The sequence below is a fragment of the Lolium perenne genome, chromosome 7 (genome assembly GCF_019359855.2).
Source record: "Lolium perenne isolate Kyuss_39 chromosome 7, Kyuss_2.0, whole genome shotgun sequence".
Taxonomy (NCBI): Eukaryota; Viridiplantae; Streptophyta; class Magnoliopsida; order Poales; family Poaceae; genus Lolium; species Lolium perenne.
This window is the reverse complement of record NC_067250.2, coordinates 197,692,614-197,705,600: the sequence shown is the minus strand read 5'-3', so window position 1 is coordinate 197,705,600 and position 12,987 is coordinate 197,692,614. Positions and strand designations below refer to the sequence as shown.

The window sequence follows — 12,987 nt, the reverse complement described above, 5'->3', positions numbered from 1 at the left end:
GGTACGAGGCCGCCGAGGCCGCCGAGGAGGAGGCGGACGTCGTCTACCACCGCGAGATGGCGAAGCTCAATGCAGCCATCGAGGAATGTCTCGCCGAGCTCACGCACGAGAGCAGGGAGCACGAGGCCTTCCTCCGGGCCGGCCGCCGCTGTTTGGGCGACCTTATCGGGTGCAAGAACGAGATCATCGCCCATGAGGCTACCCGTCGCCTCCTGCAGATGCCCTCGCCCGACCGGCGTGCCCATGAGGCGGGTGTGGACGTGGAGCTAGGCCGTCAAGAGCGCCAACTTCGCCAGCAGAGGAACAAGGAGTCTCGGGACGCCAGCCTCGTCCGCCTCGAGTCACGGTATGCTGTGGAACGCGCCGCCGCGCACGAGCGCGAGTTGAGCGGCAAGCGAACCATCACACCGGAGGAGGCCGAGCGCACCCGCGCCCTCGCAACGAGGACAGATAGGAGGAGGGCGGCCGCGGAGGAACGCCACCGCCGGGCCACCCAGCTGGTAAGATGGAGCGGAATCCTCACGTATAGAGGCCACCGACGTCGAGTGAAATCCACGACTGTGACGGTGAGTCGACGGAGAGTCCTGGATAGCTAGGCTAGGACTAGGTAGTATTAAGAAAAATGTAATCTATTTGATTTTAATGCGAATAAAATTATCATCCTACGACACGTGGGCGAGGGGAGGACAAGGGGAGGACGGGAGCGGCCAGCGCTCGACGTCCGCGGCCACGCAAACGAGGTCCAGATTTAAGCCGGCTTTAGGTCATATAGAACGTAGCGGTCATCCGTTTTTTGGATGCATTTGCATGCTAGGTCGCGATTTTGTCCGATTCGACCTATTCAAATACGCGGGCGCGGGATGGTTACACACCACACATGCATAGTCCTTTTTGGTCGCATGAAAAGGGAAAAACAGATACGGCATCGCACAAACAGCCGTGGTAGTGAATCACACACAACACGCCAGGTGCGTGTAGCTGGAGAATGCATGTTTCGTGTCCTGGGATGTGCACTTTACGGTTGGCACGGTCCACACCGGGCCTGGCGGGCGGCGGCGGGCGCCACTGTTCACACTTCCACGGCGGCGGCGCGGTAACTAGAACCGTCGCGTCCGTGCCGGCACCGGTGGATGGAGATTCGAGCAGGATCGCGCGCGGACGCTGACGCCATCGCTCCCCCAGCCGTGTTCTTGGGGCAAAAGATACGGAAGATCAGTTTATTGGCTTGGAAAGGAGAAAAAAAGATTAGCTAGCTAGCCGTGCATCACACCACAAGCGTCTGTGTGTGTGTGTGTGTGTGTGGCTGGAGCATGCTCCGTCCCGTCACGCACGGTCCATACTGACAGAGCAACGGTTCACACACACACACACAGACGGTAATTCGTAATGGTACGCAGCGCGCGGTAGCCACAAGTCCAGAACCTTCCCGTCGCATATCGATCCGTCTCGGCCCCGTTCGGTTCGATTGAATCGCGCGCGGACGCCTGACTCTGACGGAGTCCCACCCGGCAGCGAGGCGCCGGCCGGCTATAAAAGGCGCGCCCTGGCCGGGACTCTCCCTTGCCCCCTTCATCGCCTCCAACGTCTTCCCTTAACCGGCCGTCCCTACGCTGCACCACCACCACGCACAGACAGAGCAGTTTCCCAGCCCCCGCCGGAACCGGATGGCACCCACGGCGGCGGAGCAGACGGAGCACCACCAGCACACCAGGAAGGCGGTGGGGCTGGCGGCGCGCGACGACGCCGGCCACCTCTCCCCGCTCGCCATCACACGGAGGTACGTAACGCTCCTCTCCTCCTCTCCTAGCGTCTCTACTCCAACACCAATCTAGCTAGGTAGTAGCGATAGGTTTTCTTTTGACCACCTGCGCCGCGCGCCTCAGAAAGGCTGCGCCGCCGCCGGCCGCCGGTACGGCCGGTGCTCGCCAGATTCCCAGCCCCCTGCTATCGTTATTCGTACGTACGCACCCGGCCCCTTGTTGCCTGCATGCTTCCGTTATGTTTGGGATATTTTATCCTCCACTAAATCGTCGTGTAGCTACCTAGCGCCTCATCGTACCTCCAAATCCAGCCTGCCAGATCTCCTCTGACCACTGGGATCCTCCCGTATCTTCAACGTGACACCCCTACACTTCCTGCTTGTCTTGGAGATTTACACACACACGGCAATTACCAGGAGTATCTTCCTAGATTTTTTTTTTTCGATAAGGATCTTCCAGATATAGCATGTGAATCTCTGTACTACTACTGTTTGTCAAGCAAAATTAACATTGACATCAGTGTTTTTGTTGGGGGCAGCGGAATCTTTGACGCCTCTTCTTGCCTCTCAAGACATGTCACCCTCACTAGTTAGTGTGCCAGCTGGTAGTAGTACTACGTACGATGCTCCCTCCCTCCGTAATTATTCAACCTTTTTCCTCTCTCTTTTTATAAAGTCAAAAACCTTTTAAATCTGACCAGCTATCCACTAAAAATTTAGCAGACATGCAATACATCAAAGCAGTAGTACTCCCTCTGTTTAAAATTGCCTGGGTTTATTCAAATAAAGTCAAACTCTGTAAAATTCAATTAAATATTTAGAAAAAGCTATCAGCACCTGTAGTATAAAAATAAGCTAAGCAACTTTTTCAAGATACGGATAAATCTTTAGCTAAAACATGTCTGTATACCTTTGTATCTAGATAAAGTTGGAAAGATTTTTTAGAAACAGAAAAAGTATGTGTTTGACATTATGAATGTTGAGTATTTTTCCTCTAATCTTGATCAAATTTTACAAATTTTTCCTTGAATAGAGGGACCATTATTATATGAAACTACATAAATTTGTAAAATACTCAACATAATTTAAGATGGGTCAGTGATAGCACTAACTTAGCATTTCATAAATGCCACTGCTTTTCAATAGAGCATGAAGCAGGAAAAATTTATTCGTGTGACTTGAATAGAGGGAGCAGTGTTCTGGTTCAACTCACCCTGCATGTGTGTCTTCATCCCTTTTGCTCTAACTATCTGTGGTGTCAATTGAGTGTCCCACGTGCATGTGGGCGAAACTTGAACCTAGAAATTGACATGCTCCCACTGCCCGGCGCGGAGTATCTTTGTGCTTTGTTACCCTTATTGTTGCTACGTACTACAGTGTTTAGATTGGAACTTGATAATCAAAAGAACTTAGTTTCGTACAAATTTTTGCTAAGCAATATAATGAGGAATCAAACTTCTATATCTGTGACAAATAACTAATCCATTATAGTTACAGTTTAGGTGCAGACGCCAGTGTTTCTTCCCCTTTTCGGAAAAAAAAAGCTATTCCATAATAAGTGTTGGAAATTTAATAAAGGGGTACTACGAATTTGAAAAAAAAAAGTGTCAAAAATTCACTAAGAAAGTACGTAGTAAACTACTACTCCATCCATCCTAAAACACGTGATTTAACTTTGTCTAGATACAGATAGAAAGTTGGGATACATCCGTATCTAAAAAAAATAAAGCACTTATTTTAGAGGAAGGAGGGAGTATTTCAACCTTGATTTTAAACGGAATCTACAAAGGGAATACATGGATTGTACAAGTGGGCTGACCGTGTCCATTATGTACTCGTACTTTGCAGTTTGAAAGCAAAGGCTAGTGTAATTTGTAGGTGGTTCTTGGCTTCTAGCTGTTTCATGGCGTTATCACAGCCGTGCCAGTGTGCTCAGGGCCGTACATAAGTTGCTTGGTGTATGTGTCGATCTAGGATTTGCCGTCTTACAATTTTGCTTTCCAACTTATTTTCTGTAAAGAGATCGATGTGAACTTTTCTGTCGAGTAAACTGAAATTGTCTGAATAAATATAACTCGGTAGATCGAGAACTGAGTTCTAGCTCAGTGGCAAGGCAAGCGAATGCGCAGCCAGTCCACCCGGGTTTCAATCCCCATCCGCGGTAATTTCGCAGGAGGGACAAATAAAACGGGTTATCATCCATCCGTGTCCATCCGCGGGGAGAGTCTCATCCTACCTAACAATGTATAACCAAGGGAGAGATCATTCCCCTGTTGGTCAACCATTTTTTATAACTCGGCAGATTATGTTTTATGGTTTGCATGCGTAACAGGCTACACAAATTGCTCGAGTCAGCAGCGAGTTGAGCTCACAACGAATCCATCAGCAAAAATACTACAGTAGCACATCGTTTCTTTTTTCATGACGTTTCTGTTTCTTCCTAACTTTTCAGGAGCACCGGAGACGACGATGTGGTGATAAAGATTTTGTACTGCGGAATCTGCCACTCTGACCTGCACGCCCTGAAGAACGACTGGAAGAACTCAAGGTACCCGATGATCCCCGGGCACGAGATCGCCGGCGAGGTCACGGAGGTGGGCAAGAACGTGAGCAAGTTCAAGGCCGGCGACCGCGTGGGCGTCGGGTGCATGGTGAACTCGTGCCGGTCGTGCGAGAGCTGCGACAAGGGCTTCGAGAACCACTGCCCGGGCATGATCCTCACCTACAACTCGGTCGACGTCGACGGCACCGTCACCTACGGCGGCTACTCCAGCATGGTGGTGGTGCACGAGCGGTTCGTGGTCCGGTTCCCCGACGCCATGCCGCTGGACAAGGGCGCGCCGCTGCTGTGCGCCGGCATCACCGTGTACAGCCCCATGAAGTACCACGGGCTCAACGTTCCCGGGCTGCACCTCGGCGTGCTGGGGCTGGGCGGGCTGGGCCACGTTGCGGTCAAGTTCGGCAAGGCCTTCGGAATGAAAGTGACGGTGATCAGCTCGTCGCCGGGGAAGAAGGAGGAGGCCCTGGGGCGGCTGGGCGCCGACGCGTTCATCGTCAGCAAGGACGCCGACGAGATGAAGGTAGGCGGACCCGCTGGTTCAGGTTACTTCCCCTGTCCGGTGCAGAAGAAAGAGGAACTTGAGGGTTCATGTTTGTTTTGCTTTGGTGATGTCTTTGCAGGCTGCGATGAGCACCATGGATGGCATCATAAACACGGTGTCTGCAAACATCCCCTTGACCCCTCTCTTCGGGCTACTCAAGCCCAACGGCAAGATGATCATGGTCGGCCTCCCCGAGAAGCCCATCGAGATTCCTCCCTTCGTTCTAGTTGCCAGTAAGTCTTAGCATCTCTTGCAATAAGGAGAAATCTTGCACTGATCGATCACAGAAATGAGATAGCATCCTGATGAACATTGTACGTGTGTGCAGCGAATAAGACCCTGGCCGGGAGCATCATCGGCGGCATGAGCGACACGCAGGAGATGCTCGACCTCGCGGCGAAGCACGGCGTGACCGCCGACATCGAGGTGGTCGGCGCGGAGTATGTGAACACGGCCTTGGAGCGCCTTGCCAAGAACGACGTCAGGTATCGCTTCGTCATCGACATCGGCAACACCCTCGACAAGGTTGCGGCCACCACCGAGTGAACGTACTCAGCACTGCTTACGATCTACGTTGGTCCATGTTAGTGCTCCGTAGTAAACAATAAACGATATAAACTCTTGTCATCTGGTGCATTGGTGTAGACATGGTTGTTTGCGAGGAAACTGAGTTGAAGGATGGATGGATAAGTCTGCTTCTTGCCGTGTTAATGGATTGCCTACTTAGCTTCACTGCAATTAACAAATTAAGAAACGACACACCCAAAATACTGTTTCGTCAGTTTTCTTGGATTATACAAGTCGTTATGGTTGGGTGTCAGTGTGTCAGATAATCGTACTATGATATTTAACCTGGAAGATCTTTTTTTCCGGCAAATTAGTGTGTTTTCCCACTATGTATATTTATAAATTTTCAACAAGTCATGAGGTACAAAGGGCTGTTGCTAGAGGATAGCAACAAGAAGCTAGCTAAAAGACCATAGGCTTAAAAAAAAGAGAAAACAAAAAAACTGCTATAGTTATCGAAATCTCTCAGCCCAAATTTTAAGACCAGCATAAGACTTTCTAGAAGCTTTATGAATAAAAAGACCTAGCTCATATTTACATTTTCCTGCACCTGTAAAGATTGAGGGTGCATCCCTTGAATATAAAATTATTCCTGGTCATCTAGATAGCCTATGTAGTCAAAATAATCATTTCCATGAAGGACACTTTTAATGCATTTTTGAGACTTGGTATGATACTCTAAATGTCAACATCCTGGAAGATCTTTTCACTCCTTTGGAAGGACAAGAAAGCATTTCAGCTCCTTTTACTAAGGAAGAGATTGACAAGGTGATTCCAGAGAATTCCTTTAGACACTGCAGAAAGTCACGAGGTGCCGACGGCGCAATCCTGTGCGACGGCTTTTTATCGGGAAAGCCAGCACCGGTACCGAGCCCGGCAGCCCACCAGCTAGGCCGTCTGATGAGGTCTAAGACCCCGTGTGTGGCCCGATCTCGCGGATTGATTTCGAAACCAAGGGGAGAGATGAGAGAACGCGAGGAACACGAAGAACACGACGAACACGAGGAACTCCGAGACTCACGCACGCACACCAACCCGATACACCCGATGCTTACCTCCGTGGCTCGATGGACCACGCCAATAGAATCTCCGAGGAAGAGGCACGTGGCAGAATTCCCGGAGAGAGATTGGGGTTGGAGAGGAAGAGCTTGGTGAGGGAGAGAGAGTAACTAGTACTAGAATCTCACTCAACAAGATCAAAGTCAACAACCAAGGTGCCTTGATTACAGAGGGATGATACCCAAGGGAGACTAAGCTCAAAGGTAGGTTTGAGTTCAAAACAAGTCTAAAGAGCTAAGGAGGGGTCCAGGCTACTTATATAGGCACACATGGCCAGCAAGGGCGAACAGGTACGCGAATGGATAAGTTAAGGCAGTTTGGTGGGGCATTCCCGTCAGATCCGGTCTGGGTCCGGTCTGACCGGGCCTGTGACCGGGCTGTCCGGTCATGGGTCCGGTCGACCGGGCGCAAGCCGGGAATCTACGAAGAATCCGGTCCTGGGTCCGGTCGTCGTCCGGTACGAGGGAGCTGGCCCGGTTTGCGCCCGGTTGACCGGGCCTGTGACCGGGGCGTCCGGTTGTGGGTCCGGTCTGACCGGGTCCTGGACCAGCCAGCGTCCGTCTCTTCCTTGGAGCGCTTCGAGTGACGTCGGCTTCGACTTCATGATCATCTCCATGTCCAGCTGCTTCTCTCCCTCCCTTGACCTTGGCTTGTCCTCCTCTCCGGGGTCTTGATGCGCCTTGTACCTAATGACACATAGCACGTCGGCATGAGGTAGCAATCCATCCAAAGGGGTACCAAGATCAAGGGTGGTGAGGAGCGAGTTCACCTCATCATGTAGAGCTTTGACTCGGGCTCGTGTCATCGGTCCACTTGGGGGACTTGTTGGTCTTGGTGTAGCGACGTTGGTGACCGGGGCTACATCATCTCCCCCCCCTTGGGAAAGAGTCGTCCTCGACTCTTGCACCTCTTCATCTCCATGATAGGGCGACAAGTCCGAGACGTTGAATGTGTTGCTCACCAAGTACTTTGATGTCGGTATGTCGATGACGTAAGCGTTGTTGTTGATGCGTTTGAGGACCTTGAAGGGGCCATCTCCTCTTGGCTTGAGCTTGGAGTTGCGCTCATGAGGGAACCTTTCCTTCCGGAGGTGGATCCAAACGAGGTCTCCTTCTTGAAATATCCTTTCCTTCTTCTTGGCGTTGATGCGGTTTGCTTGACGAAGCACATGTTCTTGTATGGTCGCTCTTGTTTCTTCATGTAGTTTCTTGACGGCGGCGGTGCGCTTGTCGAAGTCCATGTTGATGCGCTCGTGGAGGGGTAGCGGAAGTATGTCGAGTGCCGTGTAAGGTTCGAAGCCATAGACGACCATGAAGGGGCTCCTTGATGTAGTCTTGTGCTTGGCGCGGTTGTAGGCGAACTCCGCGTGGGGAAGGCACTCCTCCCATGACTTCAAGTTCTTCTTCACGAGGATGCGTAGGAGGGTGGAAAGGCTTCTATTGACCACCTCCGTTTGGCCGTCCGTTTGCGGGTGCGAGGATGATGAGAATAGGAGCTTCACTCCAAACTTTGCCATGAGCGACTTCCAAAGATAACTCATGAACTTGACGTCTCGATCCGACACAATGCTTTGCGGTACTCCATGTAGGCGAACAATTTCCCTGAAAAACAATGAAGCAATGTGTGAAGCATCGTCGCTCTTATGGCAAGGTATGAAATGAGCCATCTTAGAGAATCTATCCACTACGAAAAATATGGAATCATGACCATGCTTAGTGCGAGGCAAGTGATGTCTACGTTCCCCCTCCTTTCCTGTAGACAGTGTTGGGCCTCCAAGAGCAGAGGTTTGTAGAACAGCAGCAAGTTTTCCCTTAAGTGGATCACCCAAGGTTTATCGAACTCAGGGAGGAAGAGGTCAAAGATATCCCTCTCATGCAACCCTGCAACCACAAAGCAAGAAGTCTCTTGTGTCCCCAACACACCTAATAGGTGCACTAGTTCGGCGAAGAGATAGTGAAATACAAGTGGTATGAATATATATGAGCAGTAGCAACAGTGCCAGAAAATAGCTTGCTGGCGTGTAGTTGATGGTGGTAGTATTGCAGCAGTAGTAACACAGTAAAACAATAAACAAGCAGCGATAGCAGTATTTAGGAACAAGGCCTAGGGATTACACTTTCACTAGTGGACACTCTCAACATTGATCACATAACAGGATAGATAAATGCATACTCTACACTTTTGTTGGATGATGAACACATTGCGTAGGATTACACGAACCCTCAATGCCGGAGTTAACAAGCTCCACAATAATGCTCATATTTTAGTAACCTTTAGTGTAAGATAGATCAAAAGACTAAACCAAGTACTAGCATAGCATGCACACTGTCACCTTCATGCATATGTAGGAGGAATAGATCACATCAATATTATCATAGCAATAGTTAACTTTGCAATCTACAAGAGATCATGATCATAGCATAAACCAAGTACTAACACGGTGCACACACTGTCACCTTTACACACGTGCAGGAGGAATAGAACTACTTTAATAACTTTGCTAGAGTATGATGCGTGTGGTTGGCACGTCCGTTGGGAACCCCAAGAGGAAGGTGTGATGCGCACAGCGGCAAGTTTCCCTCAGTAAGAAACCAAGGTTTAATCGGACCAGTAGGAGTCAAGAAGCACGTTGAAGGTTGATGGCGGCGAGATGTAGTGCGGCGCAACACCAGTGATTCGCGCCAACGTGGAACCTGCACAACACAACCAAGATACTTTGCCCCAACGAAACAGTGAGGTTGTCAATCTCACCGGCTTGCTGTAACAAAGAGTTAACCGTATTGTGTGGAAGATGATTGTTTGCAGAAAAATAGTAGAACAAAGATTAAGAGATTGTATTTCGAAAGAGAATTGGACCGGGGTCCACAGTTCACTAGAGGTGTCTCTCCCATAAGACGAACAGCATGTTGGGTGAACAAATTACAGTTGGGCAATTGACAAATAAAGAGAGCATGACCATGCACATACATATCATGATGAGTATAGTGAGATTTAATTGGGCATTACGACAAAGTACATAGACCGCCATCCAACTGCATCTATGCCTAAAAAGTCCACCTTCAGGTTATCATCCGAACCCCCTCCAGTATTAAGTTGCTAACAACAGACAATTGCATTAAGTATTGCGCGTAATGTAACTAGTGACTACATCCTTGAACATAGCACTAATGTTTTATCCCTAGTGGCAACAGCACATCCATAACCTTAGTGGTTCTTGTCACTCCTCCAGATTCACAGAGGCATGAACCCACTATCGAGCATAAATACTCCCTCTTGGAGTTACTAGCATCAACTTGGCCAGAGCATCTACTAATAACGGAGAGCATGCAAGATCATAAACAACACATAAGCATAGCTTTGATAATCAACATAACAAGTATTCTCTATTCATCGGATCCCAACAAACGCAACATATAGAATTACAGATAGATGATCTTGATCATGTTAGGCAGCTCACAAGATCCGACAATGATAGCACAATGGGGAGAAGACAACCATCTAGCTACTGCTATGGACCCATAGTCCAGGGGTAGACTACTCACACATCACACCGGAGGCGACCATGGCGGCGTAGAGTCCTCCGGGAGATGATTCCCCTCTCCGGCAGGGTGCCGGAGGCGATCTCCTGGATCCCCCGAGATGGGATCGGCGGCGGCGGCGTCTCTGGAAGGTTTTCCGTATCGTGGTTCTCGGTACTGGGGTTTCGTCACGGAGACTTTTTATAGGCGGAAGGGCAGGTCAAGAGGCGGCACGGGGGCCCCACACCACAGGGCCGCGCGGCCAAGGGGGGGGCCGCGCCGCCCTAGGGTGTGGCCCCTCCGTGGCCCCTCTTCGTCTCTCCTTCGGACTTCTGGAAGCTTCGTGGAAAAATAGGCCCCTGGGCTTTGATTTCGTCCAATTCCGAGAATATTTCCTTACTAGGATTTCTGAAACCAAAAACAGCAGAAAACAGCACCTGGCACTTCGGCATCTTGTTAATAGGTTAGTTCCAGAAAATGCACGAATATGACATAAAGTGTGCATAAAACATGTAGATAACATCAATAATGTGGCATGGAACATAAGAAATTATCGATACGTCGGAGACGTATCAGCATCCCCAAGCTTAGTTCTGCTCGTCCCGAGCAGGTAAAATGATAACACAGATAATTTCTGGAGTGACATGCCATCATAATCTTGATCATACTATTTGTAAAGCATATGTAGTGAATGCAGCGATCAAAACAATGTATATGACATGAGTAAACAAGTGAATCATAAAGCAAAGACTTTTCATGAATAGCACTTCAAGACAAGCATCAATAAGTCTTGCATAAGAGTTAACTCATAAAGCAATAATTCAAAGTAGAGATATTGAAGCAACACAAAAGAAGATTAAGTTTCAGCGGTTGCTTTCAACTTGTAACATGTATATCTCATGGATATTGTCAACATAGAGTAATATAATAAGTGCAATAAGCAAGTATGTAGGAATCAATGCATAGTTCACACAAGTGTTTGCTTCTTGAGGTGGAGAGAAATAGGTGAACTGACTCAACATTGAAAGTAGAAGAATGGTCCTCATAGAGGAAAAGCATCGATTGCTATATTTGTGCTAGAGCTTTGATTTTGAAAACATGAAACAATTTTGTCAACGGTAGTAATAAAGCATATGCATCATGTAAATTATATCTTATAAGTTGCAAGCCTCATGCATAGTGTACCAATAGTGCCCGCACCTTGTCCTAATTAGCTTGGACTACCGGATCATCACAATGCACATGTTTTAACCAAGTGTCACAAAGGGGTACCTCTATGTCACTTTGTACAAAGGTCTAAGGAGAAAGCTCGCATTGGATTTCTCGCTATTGATTATTCTTCAACTTAGACATCCATACCGGGACAACATAGACAACAGATAATGGACTCCTCTTTTATGCATAAGCATGTAACAACAATTAATAATTTTCTCATTTGAGATTGAGGATATATGTCCAAAACTGAAACTTCCACCATGGATCATGGCTTTAGTTAGCGGCCCAATGTTCTTCTCTAACAATATGCATGCTTAACCATAAGGTGGTAGATCGCTCTTACTTCAGACAAGACGAACATGCATAGCAACTCACATGAAATTCAACAATGAATAGTTGATGGCGTCCCCAGTAAACATGGTTATCGCACAACAAGCAACTTAATAAGAGATAAAGTGCATAATGACATATTCAATACCACAATAGTTTTTTAAGCTATTTGTCCCATGAGCTATATATTGCATAGGTGAATGATGGAATTTTAAAGGTAGCACTCAAGCAATTTACTTTGGAATGGCGGAAAATACCATGTAGTATAGGTAGGTATGGTGGACACAAATGGCATAGTGGTTGGCTCAAGTATTTTGGATGCATGAGAAGTATTCCCTCTCGATACAAGGTTTAGGCTAGCAAGGCTTATTTGAAACAAACACAAGGATGAACCGGTGCAGCAAAACTCACATAAAAGACATATTGAAAACATTATAAGACTCTACACCGTCTTCCTTGTTGTTCAAACTCAATACTAGAAATTATCTAGACCTTAGAGAAACCAAATATGCAAACCAAATTTTAGCATGCTCTATGTATTTCTTCATTAATGGGTGCAACGCATATGATGCAAGAGCTTAATCATGAGCACAACAATTGCCAAGTATCACATTACCCAAAACATTTATAGCAATTACTACATGTATCATTTTCCAATTCCAACCATATAACAATTTAACGAAGAAGAAACTTCGCCATGAATACTATGAGTAGAAACCAAGGACATACTTGTCCATATGCTACAGCGGAGCGTGTCTCTCTCCCATAAAGTGAATGCTAGGATCCATTTTATTCAAACAAAACAAAAACAAAAACAAACCGACGCTCCAAGAAAAAGCACATAAGATGTGATGGAATAAAAATATAGTTTCAGGGGAGGAACCTGATAATGTTGTCGATGAAGAAGGGGATGCCTTGGGCATCCCCAAGCTTAGACGCTTGAGTCTTCTTGATATATGCAGGGGTGAACCACCAGGTTCATCCCCAAGCTTAGAGCTTTCACTCTCCTTGATCATGTTGCATCATACTCCTCTCTTGATCCTTGAAAACTTCCTCCACACCAAACTCGAAACAACTCATTAGAGGGTTAGTGCACAATATAAATTGACATATTCAGAGGTGACACAATCATTCTTAACACTTCTGGACATTGCATAATGCTACTGGACATTAGTGGATCAAAGAAATTCATCCAACATAGCGAAAGAGGCAATGCGAAATAAAAGGCAGAATCTGTCAAAACAGAACAGTTCGTATTGACGAATTTTAAAATGGCACCATACTTGCTCAAATGAAAATGCTCAAATTGAATGAAAGTTGCGTACATATCTGAGGATCATGCACGTAAATTGGCTTAATTTTCTGAGTTACCTACAGGGAGGTGGACCCAGATTCGTGACAGCAAAGAAATCTGGAACTGTGCAGTAATCCAAATCTA

At 47.5% G+C, this 12,987-nt stretch overlaps 1 protein-coding gene across 1 annotated transcript; it reads left to right on the top strand.

The window, feature by feature from the left end:
• Positions 1 to 1,547: 1,547 nt before the first annotated feature.
• LOC127314549 (probable cinnamyl alcohol dehydrogenase 5) lies at positions 1,548 to 5,592 on the top strand. Its single transcript, XM_051345036.2, has 4 exons — positions 1,548 to 1,777; positions 4,212 to 4,839; positions 4,940 to 5,093; positions 5,189 to 5,592. The coding sequence occupies exons 1-4, from the start codon at positions 1,665 to 1,667 to the stop codon at positions 5,404 to 5,406; spliced, it is 1,113 nt and encodes a 370-aa protein (XP_051200996.1). The 5' UTR covers positions 1,548 to 1,664; the 3' UTR covers positions 5,407 to 5,592.
• The last annotated feature ends 7,395 nt before the right edge of the window (positions 5,593 to 12,987 follow it).